Source organism: Muntiacus reevesi, chromosome 3 (genome assembly GCF_963930625.1).
Source record: "Muntiacus reevesi chromosome 3, mMunRee1.1, whole genome shotgun sequence".
Lineage (NCBI taxonomy): Eukaryota > Metazoa > Chordata > Mammalia > Artiodactyla > Cervidae > Muntiacus > Muntiacus reevesi.
Window position 1 is genome coordinate 158,679,429 of NC_089251.1, and position 19,585 is coordinate 158,699,013.

At 57.1% G+C, this 19,585-nt stretch overlaps 1 protein-coding gene across 6 annotated transcripts in view; it reads left to right on the forward strand.

Moving 5' to 3' along the window:
- The window catches only part of RPS6KA2 (ribosomal protein S6 kinase A2), a 331,320-nt gene extending 311,938 nt beyond the window's left edge, over positions 1–19,382 (forward strand). For all 6 annotated transcript variants that reach the window (XM_065930995.1, XM_065930997.1, XM_065930996.1 and 3 more), the window contains 7 exons: positions 4,047–4,136; positions 4,938–5,096; positions 6,513–6,674; positions 10,323–10,399; positions 11,742–11,859; positions 14,938–15,075; positions 16,696–19,382. In XM_065930995.1, the coding sequence (XP_065787067.1) occupies positions 4,047–4,136; positions 4,938–5,096; positions 6,513–6,674; positions 10,323–10,399; positions 11,742–11,859; positions 14,938–15,075; positions 16,696–16,821 (870 nt within the window). In that variant the 3' untranslated portion in view covers positions 16,822–19,382. The remainder of the gene's footprint in view (positions 1–4,046; positions 4,137–4,937; positions 5,097–6,512; positions 6,675–10,322; positions 10,400–11,741; positions 11,860–14,937; positions 15,076–16,695) is intronic.
- Positions 19,383–19,585: the final 203 nt, after the last annotated feature.

The window sequence follows — 19,585 nt, forward strand, 5'->3', positions numbered from 1 at the left end:
AATATTGAAGTGGTTTGCATTCCCTTGTCCAGTGGACCACGTTCTGTCAGACCTCTCCACCATGACCCGACCGTCTTGGGTGGTCCCACACGGCATGGCTTAGTTTCAGTGAGTTAGACAAGGCTGTGGTCCTGTGATCAGATTGGCTAGTTTTCTGTGATTGTGGTTTTCACTCCGTCGGCCTCTGATGGAGAAGGGTCAGAGCTTGTGGAAGCTTCCTGATGGGAGAGACTGACTGAGGGGGAACCTGGATCTTGTTCTCAGGTGGAGCTCAGATCCTTGCAGTGGCCAGCAGGTTCCTGTTCCCGGAACTCCTCCGGCCCCTACTCACCCCATCCTTAGCCCACTCCTGGGGGGCAGCACTCCTCCATAAACCCAGAACCGTGCTCCCCATGCTGGGCATCAGTCCCTCTGACCACGATGTGGTCCCCTCCTGTCCCCATCCTCCTGGCCTGCAGTGCTTATTTCAGGGCTCTTAGAACCCCAGCATGCCTCCCAGCTTGTCTCCTGTCCACACCCCGTCATGATGCTTGGTGGAATCAAGGATGGATGGGGAGAGAGAGAAGTACCAGAAGTTCCCTGGTGGCCCAGTGGTTAGGACTCGGCTTCACTGCTAGGGCCTGGGTGCAACCCCTTGTCAAGGAGCTAAGATTCCACAAGCCACATGGTGTGACCAGAAGGGGGAGAGAGAGGTCAATCAGGGGCTTTTCTTCAAATTCGGAATCACTGCATCCCTTCCTTTGGCGTGTACTTATTGTCAGAGTGGGCAGGACGAATGGTCCACCCAAGACTTCTCATCTCTAGATCGCATTTCCTTCTGCACGCGTTTCCTTACTGAACGCCTCTGTTCAGTAACCAGTTACTTTCATTCATTTTTCACAGTTCAGTATTAACTCTTTTTCCCAGTTAGACACAGTGCTAGGTTCCAGGCAAAAAGCAAACCTGTTCTCAGGGAAACTCACAGTCCGGCCAGGTAGGTCTTTACTGATCACAGAACCAGAGCCCAGAGCCAAACGGGGATATGGCTGATGAATCCGAAACGAAGGGAGCCCTCTGTGGCTGCAGCCCCTCCTGTTGGCCCGTTTCATCTGCCGACGCACAGACATCGGCTCCTCTCACCCAAGGCGCCGCTTGTCCATTTCCTCCCGCGTGTCTGCGAGGCTCACGCGGGTCCGAGTGGACGTCAGCCGCCGTGGCCACACTGTCCCGAAGGGCGGCACAGCTGGGCGTCCTTTCAGGAGCAGATTCGTGTGTTCCTAAAATAGCAATAGAGTCAGGTAGAAATAAAGCGCCATCCTTGAAACTGTGCCGGCGTTGGCGTCGCCCAATTTATAATTCTAGCGCAGTGTGGCCGACACACTCGGGGCTGAAGCTGGACTGACTGTCCATCCCATTTGTATTCACAACAGACGGCTGACAATTACACCGCGTTTCTGGGCTCGTTTTCATGCTGCGTATGTAATTTGTCACCCAGAAAAGCAGTGGAATTAAGACAGATGGCTGACGTGAATACAGCCTATTTTTAGAAGGAAAACTGATTGGCATGGAAATTTAATTTTTTCCGGCAGGAAAACTTGGCGCCCTTTCTCTGTGTCATTTGTTTAAGTTAATTGAACAAGAGAAGGTATCTGTCAGTTTTACAAGGGACTCCACGCTCTGCTAGTCTCGTTTCAAATACGGTATTAATCCTCTCGACAATTCAGAGGAAAGACCCCACCTCGGGAGGGGGTGCAGTGGGCCTGGGCGTCCCCCCGTCTTGGGCACCTCAAAGCCCTGTGTTCTGCGGTATCTGGGAGGGAAGCCCGTGCTGGACAGAGGTGAGGAAGACGAAGATGGGGCAATGCCGAGGCCCAAAGGAAGAGGAGCAAGCGTGTGGGTGTTGGTGGCGTCTGGACCAGTCTCGTCCCCGCCTTCAGCCAGCAGGAGTAAGACGTGCTGATACCACCTGTGAGCTTCCCCTGCTAAGGAGAATCACATCCTCTGCATCCTTTGTTGGGGCTGGACTTGCTTCGTGGGCTGTGGAAGCACAGAGCTGCTCAGACAGCAGTGCCTGGAGAGTCTGGTTTGCCAGCCTCGCTGGGCGCTGACCCCTGGGGGCGTCTGCTCCAGGTGAGGACAGACCCTCTGGTCCTCCCCACCTGTGGTCCATCTTGTCCATCTGAGTGTCCGCATGGAGAAGGGAGGCCTTGCATGTGAACATGTTTACTGAGAATTCCTCCCTTGCTTTGTTGCATAAGGAAGATTATAAAGCAGCATTGTTCTCAAAATAAGGGACTCCATTGACCGGGGCTTGCTTGAAGGAGAAGCCAGCCCCACAATAGCCATCCCAAGAAATGGACCCCCACGGAGAAGTTCCTTCCTGGAGGCTTCCGAACAGTGTTCTCAACCCCGACCCCGGGCTGTGCCGTCCCCCACAGACCTGGCTTTGCCCTCAGGGACAGGGACCAGTCCTCACGCCTCTCTGTCCGTCCCTCCTGAGCTTTCTGCAGACAATTGCAGGAAAGCATCTGTGGATAAAGGCAGCCCTCCCTCGCTGACGGCAGTCAGGATCAGGACTCTGGGTCTGAGCAGAACCCGCCGCTGTTCTGAGCAGAGCCGGTCCCCATCGCCCAGACTGGGGGTAGGGGTGGGGGCAGCAGCCGGCAGGGCAGTTGCGGGAGCCTGAGCCCGCCTCGGCTCCCCGGGGACCCCCTTCCACTACTCACCTCCAGGCCCACCAGGGCCCCCAGCACGGCGCCCTGCCCCCCCCCTGGCTTCCGGTCGGTTCCACCTGGGGAGACACCCCAGGAGGGAGGAGGGCAGCGTGCCTGGGCCTGGGGAGGGGGGGGAGGCTGGCCATGCAGCTGCCGCCTCTGGTCCCGTGTCAGCTCCCCTCGCCCTGCCCCGGGCCATCGGCATGGTAAAAAAGTTTCTTCTTTCTTGTTCACCTTGCATCCTGTTCCATGGTGATTTGTCTATCTAGTCAAAGCTATGGCTTTTCCAGTAGTCATGTACGGATGTGAGAATTGGACCATAAAGAAAGCTGAGCACCAAAGAATTGATGCTTTTGAACTGTGGTATTGGAGAAGACTCTTGAGAATCCCTTGGACTGCAAGGAGAGCCAACCAGTCCATCCTAAAGGAAATCAGTCCTGAATAGTCATTGGAAGAACTGATGCTGAAGCTGAAACTCCAGTACTTTGGCCACCTGATGCGAAGAACTGACTCATTGGAAAAGACCCTGATGCTGGGAAAGATTGAAGGTGGGAGGAGAAGGTGACGACAGAGGATGAGATGGTTGGATGGCATCACTGACTCGATGGACATGAGTTTGAGCAAGCTCCAGGAGTTGGTGATGGACAGGGAAGCCTGACGTGCTGCAGTCCATGGGGTCGCAAAGAGTGCAACACGACTTTGACCGAACAGCAACAAAAATCCTAAAATTTTATTTGAAAAAAAAAATGAATATACTATTAACTTAAAAAAAAAAACCAGTAATGATTTTAATCTTCTCAAGTTGCAAAGGGGTCACAGCCAAGGAATTGAATGGCTGGCAGGCAGCTGGGGCACAGAGGGTCCTAGAACCTCAGTGGCCAGCGTGGGACCCACGCGACGTAGAGTACACACCCCAGGCAGCTAAGCATCCTCATGTTAAGGCTTAGCCTTCACCAGTCACTGAAGGAGCCTTTAAGACATCTCCTCTAGACGGACGTGCTGTGTGTTGACTTCCTTCAGTAACAGAAGTCACCATGGTGTCCGAGCTAGAACTTCAGTAACAAGAGGCAGTGTAGGAAAAAGCACCTTCTGCTTTTCAGGTGCCCGTGTGAACTCCCCAAACTCACCCTTCTTCCTCCAGCTGTGTAACGGCTTAAACTTAGTGTCTGGAGGCGAGCGCCCTCTTTTTTTTTTTAGTGTCAGTCTTGCTCACTAGGAAAGAAAGGATGGCCATGCATTTCTGGGCAGTGTTGGGTTATCTTGGCTGAGCTCAACCTCGAGACGGTGAGGGGGAGGGCGCAGAAGGGGTCCCAGCCGCAGGCGCCCGCTGCGCCTCACGCCTGTCTGTTTCAGATCATCGACAAGAGCAAGAGGGACCCCTCGGAGGAGATCGAGATTCTCCTGCGGTACGGCCAGCACCCCAACATCATCACCCTCAAAGACGTGAGTGCCCGCCGGCGACCCCGCTGGCGCCCAGCTGTGTGTCTGTGCCCCGCCCCCCGGACCCCCGAGGATGCGGGCCGGCTTGCCGCCCGCTCACCCGCCCTTCCTGGTGCCGCGGAGCCCGAGGCCGCTGCTGCCCCGGCCTCTCGGGGTCACCCGGCAGCCGGGGGCCCGACCTGCCCGGCCATTCATCACGCCCCATTGACGGCCCCCCACCCCTCCCCGATCCCAGAACGGAGCGTGCGTGGGGGAGAGGAGAGAGACCCCCGCGAGGGTTCTAAGCTGTGCTGTCTCTCACCGTCGTGGAGAGCGTGCAGCCCGTGAAGCGGGGCTTCAGAGTGAGCTCCAGGTCCACGGCCCCGGCCAGCTTCCCTCGGTCCCTGTCGAGTGATGCGGGGTCCGTGTCCCCGGAAGAAGGACAGGGGCGGGGGGGGGGGGGGGGGGGGCGGTGCACTGGAGCCAGACGGATGCTCCTGGCAGCGTCCAGCCCGGCCCTGGGGTCAGAACGGGGAGCGCACTGGCCTCCTCTCCGCCCCTGCCCTCCACCCCAGAGTGACCCCAGGGTCATCAGCCCAGAACCTCAAGATACTAGGACACCTCCCCTCTGGATCTCTCCAGGGCCCCATGAATGCCGCGCGTAAGAGGCCTTCCTGACGCTGGCTCAGTTCTGAGGACAGGCCTATGGGAACAAAGCTTAAAGGGAAGCCCAGCCCCCAGACCCCCGGCGGCATGCGCCGGCCTGCCCCCCGCCCCTCCCGGCCTGGCGCCCCTGAGCCGGGCGCGCTCCCTCTCGCCCCCCAGGTCTACGACGACGGGAAGTTCGTGTACCTGGTGATGGAGCTGATGCGCGGCGGCGAGCTGCTGGACCGCATCCTGCGGCAGAGGTACTTCTCAGAGCGAGAGGCCAGCGCCGTACTCTGCACCATCGCCAAGACCATGGACTACCTCCACTCACAGGGGGTAAGGCGCCCCCGGGGCGGACCTGCGCGCTCAGCGCTTGGGAAGCAGGCGCCCCCACCTCCCTCCCCACCCCCAGCCGCTCCTCGTGGGCCTGCGTGACGCACGCAGCCGTCGTCCAGGAGCTCGGTCAGGAGATTTAAATTCACTGGGACCCGTTACAGCGAGAAAGTACTTCGGGCTTGATGGTGGGGTGCTTGTCACTGTCCCTCCCCCCACCACCCGGGAGGCTGGTGATGAAACGACCGTGAGAGCCGAGATCGCAGCCCTCACCGGGGTCCGGCGCCACTCTGAGCTCCTCGTCTGGTCCGTTCTAGGCTCCGGATCAGACCCATTTCACAGATGAGACCAGAGCACAGGAGGGTTGAGGGTCTCGCCCAAAGCTGCACGCAGAGCCGGTTCCCGCCCAGCACCGTGCCTCCAGGCCTGCCCCCTACTCCCAGCCCCAGATTCCCCACCTGGTCAGCACCCCCCGGAGGCCTGCACTGTTCCTCGGCCAGCTGCACACGTGTGCCCTCTGAACAGGGCGCTCCTCCGGGCCCACAGAGCGGTCGCTGGTTCTGGGATTAGTAAACCCTTCCCAGGACCGTCAGACTTCAGGGGTGGCCCTTCAGAGCGTGGTTTTGCAGGCTGGCCTCTGTTGCAAGAAGGGAGCTGGCACGGTGGTCTTTTGTCTCCTGGCCTTGCAGCCTCTGAAGCCCCGCCGGCCGCCTGCCGAGGCCTTTTTTTCATCTGCCTCCCCCGTCCTCTGTCTGGGCGTGAGCAGGACAATGGAGACACGTGGGCCCCATGCGGGGTGCGGGCACGCCACGCGTCCTCACAGTGGGCCTCTGTCCCTTCAGAAGAAGCCGCTCTGTGCCCTGAATAGCTGAACAGCCTCTGCTCTGAGGTGCCGCTGGCTCTGTCCCGGCCGCTCCCTGGGCACAGACGCAGTCTCGGGTTTCTGGCCCCTGGCCGTGAGCACAGGACGGAGGCTCCTTGTCTGCACACCTGCTGAGGTGCCCGGCACATGCCCGCGCTGGAATGTGGCCGCACACGGCCGGCCTGTATCCTCAGAAATTCGTCCACGTTCCCGAGCACCGGCGGCGTCCCCGAGTGATTGCCCCACGGGACCCCCCTGACCCTGGACAGCAGCCTACTTATTTATTCATCCAGACACTCGCCATCCTAGGGACTGGGGCAGTGGGTCGGTCCTTGGTTTTGAGCATCAGTGTAAGAGAAAGAGAAGGGGGAAGGGCCCGCAGAGTTCATAGCATTCCAGCCAATGTTCCTGCCGCCAGACCCGCTCAGAGTAAGTGGCTCCAAATGAGCCCTTACCTCGTGAGGGCATCCCCCCGTTTCTCGCCCCTGCTCCATCCTGGCTGCCCCCCCCCCCGCCCCCCGCCGAGTTAGGCGTGACTCCTCCTGCCTGTGTTCCAGGTTGTTCACCGGGACTTGAAGCCAAGCAATATTCTGTACATGGACGAGTCTGGAAACCCCGAATCCATCCGCATCTGTGACTTCGGTTTTGCCAAGCAGCTGCGGGCCGAGAACGGGTTGCTTATGACCCCCTGCTACACGGCCAACTTCGTGGCCCCGGAGGTGAGAGGACCGCTGGGCCAGCGGGGGTCGGCCCTCTCCCGCTGCCGGAGCGGCCACCTGTGTGGGGTGCAGGAGTGGGCAGGAGCGCCAGTGGGAAAGGGAAGCTTCGGTCTCTGTTGGGTCAGCCGCTGATCGTGCTCAGACACGGCTGTTTTAACATTTTTATTTCCTATTTGTAAAATCTGCAATGTAGAATTGTCATTGTGCCATAGACTGTTTCGACCAAATCTGCTTGCCTGTTAAGACTTGCAGTGAGAAGTGGGCATCTCAGGTGGCCCCAGGGGTAAAGAACTCACCTGCCCATGCAGGAGACATAGAAAACTTGGGTTCCATCGCTGGGTCAGGACGATCCCCTGGAGGAGGAAATGGAAACCCACTCCAGGATTCTCGGCCGGAGAATCCCATGGACGGAGGAGCCCAGCAGGCCACAGTCCAGGGGGTCGCCAAGAGTCGGACGGAACTGAAGCAACTTAGCATGCACGCACAGAGTGAGAACTAATGCGTTGGTCTCTCCTCACCTGGAAAGGGAGCCAGCGGGTCACCTGGGATCAGAAATCCACCCACAGCTGCACCGGGAGACCTTCTGCCAGAATTCCTGCTGCAGACTGTCTTCCAGGACAGGCTCACGTGGGGGCCGTGGGGTAGAACGTCATGGTTCTGCAGGGATTTACGGATGAGAACCCGGGTGGATCCTGAGGGCCCTCCTCCGCGCTCGCCTCGGGGCCTCCGAGAACCAGGGCAGCGCATCCTAGGAGCACATTTCCCCGTTTCCGCGCTGCCGGGGTCGTGCCCCGTAGGTCCTGCAGTCCCTGATGCGTTTGTGAAGACAAATCCAGCTTCTTGCTTTTTAGGAAACAGCCGAACCAGGCGTGCTGGCGGGAGCAGGACTAGTGCAGAGCAGGCTGACGATGCTGGGAGTGGGGGGGGGGGGGCGGGGGGGGGGCGTCAGGAACGAAAACAAGCCTCGGGTTCGCGTGGATCCTCCTGGTTGCGGGTGAAGCTGCCCGGAGCGCTCCCAGTGGGCGCGGTGGCGGGTACCGCGCTTCCTAAGAGAGCCACGCTGACACCTAGTGGTCAGGCTGCGAACTGCCCGAGCGGCGGTGCGCGCAGGGTCCGCAAGCTGACCCCGGGCAGTGGTCCCGGAGGAGGAGGTCTGCGTGCTGCCGGGATACGGATGGACGCGAAGCCCGGGATGAGCCGTGGGGCCGGTATTAGCCTGTCCAGATGATACCTGCGGCCCCTTAAAAAACATTCTGGTTCTGTCTGATCAACACTGCTGCCTTATTTAATCGATGCTAATAATAATATTGATGGTTTTAGTGATTCTAGACTGCCTTACACTGATCTATTAGTTTACCATTTACCAAATACTTTATCAGTATTTTTTGCCTTTATCCTCATATGCCGTATGGAATGGATGGGGTAGGTACTATTAGCCACATTTCACAGACTCAAAACAAACAAACCAGGCTCCATGCGTGGAAGGGACGTTGAAGATACTCAGCTAGTGGAGATGAGAAGAGCTTGAACACCGATCCCTGGGTGCATTCACACACCTTGGTGACCTGCCTACGGTGCTGGAGATGCTGTGCCCCAAGAACAGATAACCCAGCCCTTGTATCTAAGGAAGCTGTACACAGCTCTCCTGATGCCACGCTCAGTGTAAATCCAGTGACATGCAGTCTCCAGGAGCATCTGTGCTCTTTCTTTATCGTTATTCTCAACTGTGAGCGTAGCAGAGGATTGCCCTCTACTGCAGGAAGTGACCCTGGGACACGTGAAAATTCTCCCATCCTAACTAGTCCTCAAAAAATCAAACACAGACTTACCCGTGACCAAGCAATTCCACTTCTGGATGTAAACCCAAAAGCAAAGGCAGGAATGGAAATATGTCCACCGTGTTGACCGCAACCGGAAGGCGGAAACAGCCCGTGTCCATCGATGGAGGCTTCCCAGGTGGCGCTAGTGGTAAAGAATGTGCCTGCCAGCGCAGGAGATACTAGAGACTCGGGTTCCATCCCTGGGTCGGGAAGATCCTCTGGAGAAGGAAACTGGCAATCCACCCCAGGATTCTTGCCTGGAGAATCCCATGGACGGAGGAGCCTGGTGGGCTACAGTCCATGGGGCTCAAAAGTCAGACACGACTGAGCGACTAAGCAAAAAGGACGGAAATCCTGCCCCGCGTCACAGCACGGATGAACCCTGAGGGCTCTGTGTTAAAGGTGTGATAGAGAAAAACACAATGATATGACTCCTCTTACACAAGGGGCCTAGAGTCATCACATTCATAGAGACAGAAAGTAAAATGGTAGTTCCCAGGGGCTGGGGGGAGGGGGGTGGGGAGCTGTTTCTTGGGGACAGTTTCAGTTTTTCAAGATAAAATGAGTTCTGTGAAGGGAAGGTGGTGACGGCTGCCCAGCAACGTGAATGAATCTAACACCACTCAACCACACCTAAAAGTGGGGAAGGTGGGAATGTTGTGCCAAGTATATTTTGTGAGCTAAATCAAAACCTGGACAGCATTTTAAAAGCAGAGACATCACTTTGCCAACAAAGGTCCATCTAGTCAGAGCTCTGGTTTTTCCCAGGAGTCATGTACGGATACGAGAGTTGAACTGTAAAGAAGGCTGAGCACCAAAGAACTGATGCTTTCAAACTATAGTGCTGGAGAAGGCTCTTGAGAGTCCCTTGGACTGCAAGGAGATCCAACCAGTCCATCCTAAAGGAAATCAGTCCTGAATATTCATTTAGAAGGACTGATGCTGAAGCTGAAACTCCAGTACTTTGGTCACCTGATGCAAAGAACTGACTCACTGCAAAAGACCCTGATGCTGAGAAAGATTGAGGACAGGAGAGAAGGGGACGACAGAGGATGGGATAGTTGGATGGCATCACTGACTTGATGGACATGAGTTTGAGTGAACTCCGGGAGATAGTGAAAGACAGGGAAGCCTGGCGTGCTGCAGTACATGGGGTCGCAAACAATCAGAGATCACTAAGCATCTGAATGACGAGCAACAGTCACTTCAGTCGTGTCTGATTCTTTCGACCTCGTGGACTGTAGCCCACCTGCCTCCTCTGTCCATGGGATTCTCCAAGCAAGAACACTGGAGGGGACTGCCATTTCCTCCTCCAGGGGGTCTTCCTGACCCAGGGATCAATCTGCATCTCTTGTTTGTCTCCTGCGTTGGCAGGCAGGTTCTTTACCACTAGCACCACCTGGGAAGCCCAAGTATATTTTACTATACTAAAAAAAATTCTGCCTTTTCCCCCCAAACCACGTGACTTGCGAGATCTCAGTTCCCCAACCAGGAATTGAACCCAGGCCACCACAGTGAAAGCCCGGGATCCTAACCATGAGGCTACCAGTCCCCAAATTTCTTCCTTCAAAATTAAATGTTTCCTTTTCCTTCTGTCGTATATTCGTCAAGAGCCAGGGCTCCCTGTGTGTGCTGGGGAAATCCTACTGCGGGGGATTGGGGTTGTCTTTGCAGTGGTAAACAGTGGTCTCACTGAAGACGTCCCCCGCCCCCCATCTCCACCCCCCATACCCCACCCCCACCTCCACCGGCCTTAAGGCCCCATCACAGCTACACGCTTTGAACTTGAACTCTGCCCAGCGCTGATCCGCGTCTGCTCTCCCCGCAGGTCCTGAAGCGGCAGGGCTATGACGCGGCATGTGACATCTGGAGCCTGGGGATCCTGCTCTACACCATGCTGGCGGGGTAACGCAGCCCGTGTGGGTGCCACTCGGGCCCCCGCCCAGGCCCAGAGCTTAGGCCCGGGCCCCGGTGGATGGTCAGAGAGCGGGGCGGGAAGTTGAGCGCTGCCTGTCGTTCAAGGGTGTCTCTGGAATTAGGGAACTGACGCTGCAGGGCTCAGCTCCCCACAGAACCCCAAGCCTCAGACCACGAGCCCACTCTCGCCTCTGGGCCACGCACCCTCTGGAAAGGTCACATCTTGGCTTAGAAATGTCTTCTCCAGCCAGGAAGTTGCAGTGTCCTGAAGCCAGCAGGCGGCCCCGGGCTCCAGCTCACAGATTCACCCTCACTCGTTCTGCTCCCGGGTGAATCCTGACCTGAGCCCCTCACTGCCCTCACTGTTGAGTGAGAGGAGGACACGGTGTGACATTGAAAGCTCCTTCCAGCCAGGAAGGTCTGGAATCCTAAGATCCTCTAGTGCCCAGCGGTTCAGACTTTATTAAATACTTGGGTGGCGGGGCAGGTGAGATGGCTAGGTCATCCGGTCCTCTTTAGGGGGGCAAACTGGAGAAAAGGGCCTCGCAGGAGTGACCGAGGATGACCTGCGTTTTGTGTGGCCCCAGGGAGTCAGTGATGGTGTTCAGTGGAGGGGGGTCCCGGGCGGCCTGCCGTCTCTTGCCGGCGCCCCACTTGGTGACCCTTATGGCGCTCGCTTTGCCGATACATAACTAGGAGCACAGACCTGCCACTGAAGGGAGTGCTGTTAGAATTACACAGAAGTCCCTTCCGAGGAAGGCCACACTGACCCGCCCTGGTTTATGTGAGGAGGGTGGCAGGAAACCTCTATCGCACATTAGTGATGGCACAGGGACTATTCACATTCTATGTGTGTCTATGCACACCGCTGCTATAGTGTATTATGCTGCCCATTTCCAATTGAGCCTCAAAAGATTAATTTGTCAAAGAACCCACTGTTGGTAATATATCAACCAGACTTATCATCTCAGACTTCAAATCCCAGGCTCCCATGCACTATACCACACTGTTGCCATGGAAACCGTATCACTGGGGAAACCACTGAACCACTCTGTCACTGGGGAAGCCAGAAAGTCCCGAAGAAGTCCCGAAGGGCTTATCTTTGGGTCCACAGAACTTTCCTCATTTGCCCTATCAACCTTTAGCACTGGGCAAGTAAGGAAAAGAGACACAGCAGGAAGAAATAAATTACGCTTTGCCATGAATCTTGGATTTGGAGTATGATGGGAAAGAAAAAAACTGATTGTTTTTACAACAAAGAGGCACAATGAGCTTCATGTTATAAGATTATAAAATGGAAGCTCACCACCACAAATCTCTCATCACACAGATTCACCCCTTTTGCGAACGGGCCGGATGACACCCCCGACGACATCTTGGCAAGGATTGGCAGCGGAAAGTACGCCCTTTCCGGGGGAAACTGGGACTCCATCTCTGACGCCGCCAAGGTGAGCTCTCTGCCCGGCGCCCTCACGGCTCCGGGGTGGAGATGCTGCGGGAACATCTCTGAGGAAGCTAGAGGATACTTTCCATGCAAATAACGTAGATATTTTATACTCAGAGATTTTGGACGCCTTTCAGATAAAAAAAATTATTTTCGCAAAAATATTTCATAACCCTTTCACATTTTGCGTAGTCTTGTATATTAGAGTTCTTCAGGGACACAGAATACGGTGTGTATGTACCCAGAGACTGAGACAGAGGGACGGAGGGCTGTTTCTGTGGAGCCGTGGAGGCTGGTAATGGTTAAGTCCAATATCTGCAGGGCAGGCCGGAAGCTTGGAGACTTGGGGAGGTGTAGACGTTGCCTCTCTCATCCAAAGCTGTCTTCTGGCAGAATCTCCTCTTGCTTGGGGACGTCAGTCTTTTTTCACGTAAGACCTTCAACTGGTTGGATGAGGCCCACCCACATTATGGAGAGGTCGATGGATTTAAATGTTAATGTCACCTTCACAGAAACATCTAGGCCAGTGGGCTTGGTTTTTGTTAGGTTTTTGCCTTGCCACCTGGCTTGTGGGATCTTGGTTCTCCATCCAGGGATCGAACTGGGGCCCTCAGCAGTGAAAGCGCAGAGTCCTAACTACTGGGCCATCAGGGAAGTCCCTGCTCTGAGGGTTTTTTTTAATTTATTTGGCTGTGTTGTCTCAGTTGCAGCACTCAGGATGTTTTGTCAGGGTGCACGGACTCTCCAGTTGCAACATGCGGGCTCCAGAGCAATGGGCTTCCATAATCACATCTCGAGGAGGCTTACTTGCTCTGCAGCTGGTGGGGTCTTAGTTCCCTGACTAGGGATCGAACCTCTGTCCCCTTAATTGCAAGGAGGATCCTTAACCACCGAACCGCCAGGGAAGTCCCTGTGAGGTCTTGAGAAAGTCAGTAAAGTTTCCTCAACTTTTCATTTTCACACCTGAAAATGGGAAGAACAATCCTTCTAGGAGATATTTGTCTCAACAAGTTACCAAGACTAGTGTCAGCAAATTTAAAAAGGCTTTGGGTTTCTCGTAGGAGTTGCTTGAGGGTATATGGTATCTGTGTTGTGGTTAATGACCACAGGTTCGGTTGAGTGATGCAACTTCACACTATGCAGAGACTTGAATTGACTTCATTTCGTTTTGGAATGTGGTGGAACCACGAAGGGCAGGAGAGCAGGCTGGTGGAAACCCACGGATTCTCCCCGGGGCCTTCCTTGAGCACATGGTGAACAGGTGGACACGTCACATCTTCCCCTGCCACATAGGGGCGTCATATTCAGCCCCTCCCCCAAGGACGGTCCTGATGACTCACAGGAGTAGATGTATCAAGTGTGTGAAGACAGTCTCACGAATTCCATGCAGATGCAAATCACAGTTGAAACCATACTTGTTTGTACATACATTTGCCTGTATTACAACATGTTAGTATAAAGGTAAACTCAGTCTTTAAACCCATTTTAGGAGTTTTTGTTATTACGTTATAATCAAAGAAGAAAATCACCTCTATGGAACATGAAATCTTTGAACACATTTCCAAAGAGGAAAAGGAGTACGTCAAGGCTGTATATTGTCACCCTGCTTATTTAACTTATATAGAGTACATCATGAGAAATGCTGGGCTGGAAGAAGCACAAGCTGGAATCAAGATTGCCGGGAGAAATATCAATAACCTCAGTTATGCAGATGACACCACCCTTATGGCAGAAAGTGAAGAGGAACTAAAAAGCCTCTTGATGAAAGTGAGAGTGAAAAAGTTGTCTTAAAGCTCAACATTCAGAAAACTAAGATCATGGATGGCATCTGGCCCCATCACCTCATGGGAAATATAAGGGGAAACAGTGGAAACAGTGTCAGACTTTATTTTTGGGGGCTCCAAAATCATTGCAGATGGCGACTGCGGCTATGAAATAAAAAGATGCTTACTCCTGGGAAGGAAAGTTATGACCAACCTAGATAGCATATTAAAAAGCAGAGACATTACTTTGCCAACTAAGGTCCGTCTGGTCAAGGCTATGGTTTTTCCAGTGGTCATATATGGATGTGAGAGTTGGGACGGTGAAGAAAGCTGAGCGCCGAAAAATTGATGCTTTTGAATTGTGGTGTTGGAGAAGACCCTTGAGAGTCCCTTGGACTGCAAGGAGATCCAACCAGTCCATCCTAAAGGAGATCAGTCTTGGGTGTTCATTGAAAGGACTGATGTTGAAACTGAAACTCCAGTACTTTGGCCACCTCATGCGAAGAGTTGACTCACTGGAAAAGACCCTGATGCTGGGAGGGATTGGGGGCAGGAGGAGAAGGGGACAACAGAGGATGAGATGGCTGGATGGCATCACCGACTCGATGGGCATGGGTTTGGGTAAACTCCGGGAGTTTGTGATGGACAGAGAGGCCTGGCGTGCTGCGATTCATGTGGTCGCAAAGAGTCAGACACGACTGAGCAGCTGAACTGAACTGAACTGAATGGCAACCAGACCATTAATTCCATAGCTGGCAATTATTTGCAGCAAATGCTGTACCAAATATGTATGGCGTTGAGGACAGTAATATTACATGTCATAAAATTTAACGGAGGACATTGTGACTGGTTTGTACCTGTGGGATAGTCCTTATTTCAGCTCGTCCCCTGGGAAGATGATAATTTTGACTCAGTATCGCAGTAACTTACATGCACTACTGAACATCTCCACATTTTTTCTCTTTAGATGTGAAATCTTTCCTCCAGTAGACACCTGGAGTGGGGATTCCCTAGTGGTTAGAACTCCATGCTCTCACAACCAAGAGCTCGGGCTCTATCCCTGATCAGGAAACTAAAATACCACAAGCCACTGGGCACAGCCAAATAAATTAAAAATAAATCAATCTGGGGGGGACCCACCACGTTGATGATGGTTAAACGTTTTTTTCCTAAAATTCACCTTCTTATAAACCTGAAAGCAAACGTTTGACCCCAAATGCACAGAGTCACTCCCAGGACAGTGGTGAGGTTTTGCCATGACTGGGAGGAGGGCGACGGCTCTGAGCACGGGCAGCCCTCACTCCTGCCCCCGCCCGCAGGACGTCGTGTCCAAGATGCTCCACGTGGACCCTCAGCAGCGCCTGACGGCAGTTCAGGTCCTCAAACACCCCTGGATCGTCAACAGGGAGCACCTGTCCCCAAACCAGCTCAGCAGACAGGACGTCCACCTGGTGAAGGTACCGCCCGCGGTCCCGGCGGTGGGAGGGGGGCTTCCTGCCGGTCAACCCCCGGGGGTCGTGGGGCGGGAGGGGAACCAGGAACCGGCACCGACAGGCGTCCCCCACACCTGCGGTCACATACCAACTCTGACGAAGGCGCAACTTCTGAACAGCTTCATCACGTGTGTGTGTCTGTGTGCAAGACAGAGAGGAGAGACAGGCTGGGGGCCCTGTACCAGGCCGGGCGCCAGGCCTGCGCTCTGGACCTGAGCTCGGCAGGCGCCTGTAAACACCAGAGGGCACACAGCTGAGGCTTCACCAGCCGGATGGCTGTCACTGCCCACCTCTGTCACAGCACAGAAACAGCCCGGATGGCACCCGAGTGGTCGCTGATTTCCAGGAAGAGCTTATTTATACCAGGCAGCGGCCGGCTTGCGCCCTGGGCGGGGTTTGCTGACCCCTGCCCCTCCCCGCCCCTCTGCAGCGAGCCTTTCCCGGCAGCTCACCAGCCACCACACCCCTGCTGGCGTGGCCTCTGAGCTTAGGGCATCTCGAGGTCTTGGGGCCCGTGCAGGAAGCCCTGGACGATGCGTGAGCCCAGAGCAGCCGCACCCGCGGAGCTCAGGGCGGACGGCCGAGGGGGTCTTGCTCGGGGGTTTGGAGGCCTCGCCCCACGGAGACGCCGCTCCTTTCATCCTTGCCTTACGGCGGGCCCGCACTGCCTGGCTCTTCTGACCTGGTGGGGCGGCCATCACTTCCGGGCCACCGCGGCTGTGTGTCATTGAACCTACACACGGCCGGGCAGTGGCTTCCGGTCACCCCACTGGCGACTCCCCAGCCCCTGTGCTGCAGCCCGGACAGACGGCCGGCGTCCATAGGACCAGGGGGTCCACACGGTGGGGACAGGGGGTTCCACCCACGGGCCGTGCGCCAGGAGGGCTGCGCCCCGGGCGCTCCTGGTGGCCCGCGGAGGCTGACCCCGCCTTATCGGCGCTGCTGTTGTGATGACACGGGGCAGTACGGCCCAGTCCTGCTCCCGGGCGGCCTGGCCCATCACGGCCTGGCTATAGAGCCCCACGCCCCGTCAGGACGTGTGAGGCCCGCACCCGTCTGCGGCGAGCCCTGCGTCCCAGTGGCACCCTCCTCCCGGCGGGGGTGCGCAGGGACAGGGCCTCCTGCGAGGAGCCGCCCAGCCCGACCTTCCCAGGGCGGTTAGAGCTGCTCCAGGAGCGGCCCCGGCCCCCAAGTGGGTCCCACACCCTCAAAACGGGCCGAGCTGGGGGCCGACGGGCTCAATCGTTCCCGGGAGGGTGCCCCGGGGACCCAGCAGGACGGGCGTCGGGAGGCCTCACCCTGGGGCTCCGTGGAAGTCCCAGGCGTCCGTTCAGTTCACTGGACGGTGGGTCTGCGTCGCTGCGTCACTGCGCAGGCGGTGGGTCTGCATCACTGCGTCACTGCGCAGGCGGTGGTCTGCGTCCCTGCGTCACTGCGCAGGCGGACGGTGGGTCTGCGTCACTGCGCAGCTCACGGTGGGCTGGCGGATGCGGCGGTCAGAGCAGCATCCCAATGTCTGAGTGCTCCCGCCCGGGTCCACCGGCCGCCCAGGCTCAGCGAGCCCGCCTCCCCCTCGGTTTGCAGGGAGCCATGGCCGCCACCTACTTCGCTCTCAACAGAGCCCCTCAGGCCCCGCGGCTGGAGCCCGTGCTGTCGTCCAACCTGGCCCAGCGCCGGGGCATGAAGAGACTCACATCCACGCGGCTGTAGCCGAGCCCCGCGCCTTCTCTGCAGCCGGGAGAGGATCCGACGGTGACCCCCGGACGCGGCCGGGCCGATCTGCCCCCTCCGCCCCCACCAACCAAACGGAGCCCTTCCTGCGCCCCGTCCGTGCGGAGAACCCGGGGGCTCCTCCGGGCCCGTGGGCCTTGCACACGGCTTGTGTTTCTGTGGAGCGATGCCTCCTCCAGCTGCAAAGTCAGCAACCTGGTCCCACCTCCGGCACGCAGCCTGGATGTCACAGAGAGGAGGGGTCGGTTACGGCAGCGCCCCTGGGGGCCCGGCCCCTGCGCCCACGGCTGAGTGACTGGCGGGCGGACGCCTGGTGCCCCCGAATGATCCAAAGAGCCCTTGTCTCCTCCGCCCCCCAGCCCCCCGCTCGGACCGAGACCCCGCCTTCTCTCCTGTTGCAGAGCTGGCGGGGGGGCGAGGCCACCCCAGAACCAGTGGCCGCATTTCACAAGCATCCCTGGTGTCCCCTCGCCCGGGAAGGAGCCAGCCGAAGCCTGTGCCACCCTGACGAGGACCAGGGGCTGGTGGAGGGTTGCTCCACTCCCGTCCCGAACTTCCGAGAGGTCCCGGGCTCCCCCCGAGTGCTGGCTGTCCCTTTCCTGGTCCTTGGAAGCACCGCGGTGCCCGGGGGAAACCCGAGCTCAGCTGCTTCCATCCCCGCCCCCCCCCCCCGCCCCCACCCGCAACCCCGCCCGGGGCCAGAGGCGAGCAGCCGGATTCTTGCAGAGGGCAGGGTGCCCTTTGTGGAAGCTGGACTTTTGTGCCGTGTGTTGTGTTTCTGTCGCACAGGGCTGTCCTCAGCTGAAGTGTCAGGGATGTTTAATGTTTCTAATGGGCGTGTGCACACGGGAGTGAGCGGCGTCTGGCAGCGCTGGGCCCCCCTACACTCAGGCGGGGAGGGCGCGCATGTTGTTCTCAGCCAGGTTTTCGCCAAGACAGGATTTAAAAGTCCCTCTATCTCCACTCACTCTGGTACCCAACCCCAAGTCAAGGAATGCCGCACTCTAAACTATAGCTCCCTAGCTCGGTCTAACGGTCTTCAGACCTTAAAATATAAGCATATTGCTGAAGCTTTAATTATTCCACGAGGCTTTTTTTTCCCCCTCAGAACCACACAGAATGAAAAGTTGGGACCAGATCCATGTACTTGTTTTCCCACAAAACCCTTTGAGGCATTTCTCATATTTCTCAATAGAAAGTGCTTTTTCCCCGAGGCTCAAGAGACTTCTGCCCGCAAGGGTTTCGTTCTACATAAATACGGTTTCACCTGTTATTGGACACTTAGGCAAACCCGAGTGGCCCCAGGTCACAGGTTTTGCCCTCCCGGAAATCGACCATGATCGTTTGTATCTTGTTTGCTGCGCAGAGAACGTCTGGTCCACTGGCCCCTCGGCCTTTGTCCTGGGCTTGTGGGCAGGTTCGTTCATTTGCTTCGAGTTGGAGCCTCGCAATGGAGGGAGAGAGAAGGAGGAGGAGGTGCAGCGCTGGTAGGGGTCGGCGTGTCCTCTGAGCGGCCCGCGGGCTCGGCTCGCCTTGGTGCAGCCCTCCACTCTGACCTCTCTGATCCCCCCAGCTCTACTGAATGGCCCGACGTGACTGTCCACGCAGCGCCCCCCTCCCTCACCCTCCTCCGAAACGAGGCTTTCTGCAAAAACTCCCCCGGAGAAGTCAAGAACCCATTTTCAACTGAACTTGAAGCAGTCTTGAGTGAAGCGGCCCGCAGCTGGGCCTTCTGACCAGCGGGCGGGGTGTGAGTGCAGGCGCGTTCGCTGCGCCTCCACCGCGCACGTGCGGCTTCGCGGGGTATGTGCGCCTGGATTGGCCGCCAGCAGGCTCACCGGCTTCCCTGCCCCCTCACAGAGCCAGACACCCCCGGTTCACAGAACGCAGGTTCCCAGCCCTGGATCGCAGGCCTCCCGCCCAGCCGGACCCTCTGGGGTCCCCACTCTAGTCTCATCCACCGTGCGCCCCCACTTTAAGAGAAACACCTGACTCGCCCCCCGCCCCGCAGTGAAAGCTTTGCACCCCCGTGTCAGAGCAGCGGAGAGTGGTCTTTCCCGTGTTCCCCAGGTCGGGCGGTCAGCGATCCCAGACCCCCGTCGCTGTTAGGAAGGCGGTGGGCCTGTGAGCGCTCCTACCGCTGATGGAGCCAGTGTGTTCACCGGGGTGTCGCCCCTGCCCCCCCTCCCCCCGCGGGGTCCCTTTGCCTCCCTAGCCCCGGCCCCGCAGGAGGATCTGATTTGCACTCTGCTCACGTGGGCTGGCTCCCCGCGCCCCCGCGCCTCTCCGAGGGCCGTGGGGTTCTAGCTTGGAGGGGGCGCTGAGCTGCTGAGGCCTCAGGCCACCAGGGAAGGGACCTGCCCCCGCCCCACCCCGACGCCCAGCACTTTGCGCCCCAGCCCGCGTCCATGTTTACAGGGGACTCTTGTGCTCACGCTTTATATTCTGTGTTGGAGACGGGCGGCCACTCTATGGTATTTATTACGCTTTCCAGACTTTCTGAATAGGTTTTTTAATAAACACGGGTTTTATGAAGTGTACTATTTTTCTAGCACAGCTCTGACACTGGCCTTTCTCTACTGTTTCGGGTGATGGTCTGCAGGTGAGCGTCTGGCCTCCCCGCCTCCCGCCCTCCTGCCAGCCTCTGCCCCAGCCAGCCGGCCCCCTCTCGTCCTGGGGGCCAGAGGCATGGCTGTGTGTGTGCACGCGTAGGTGTGAGTGCTGAGTGTGTGCACGTGTGTGT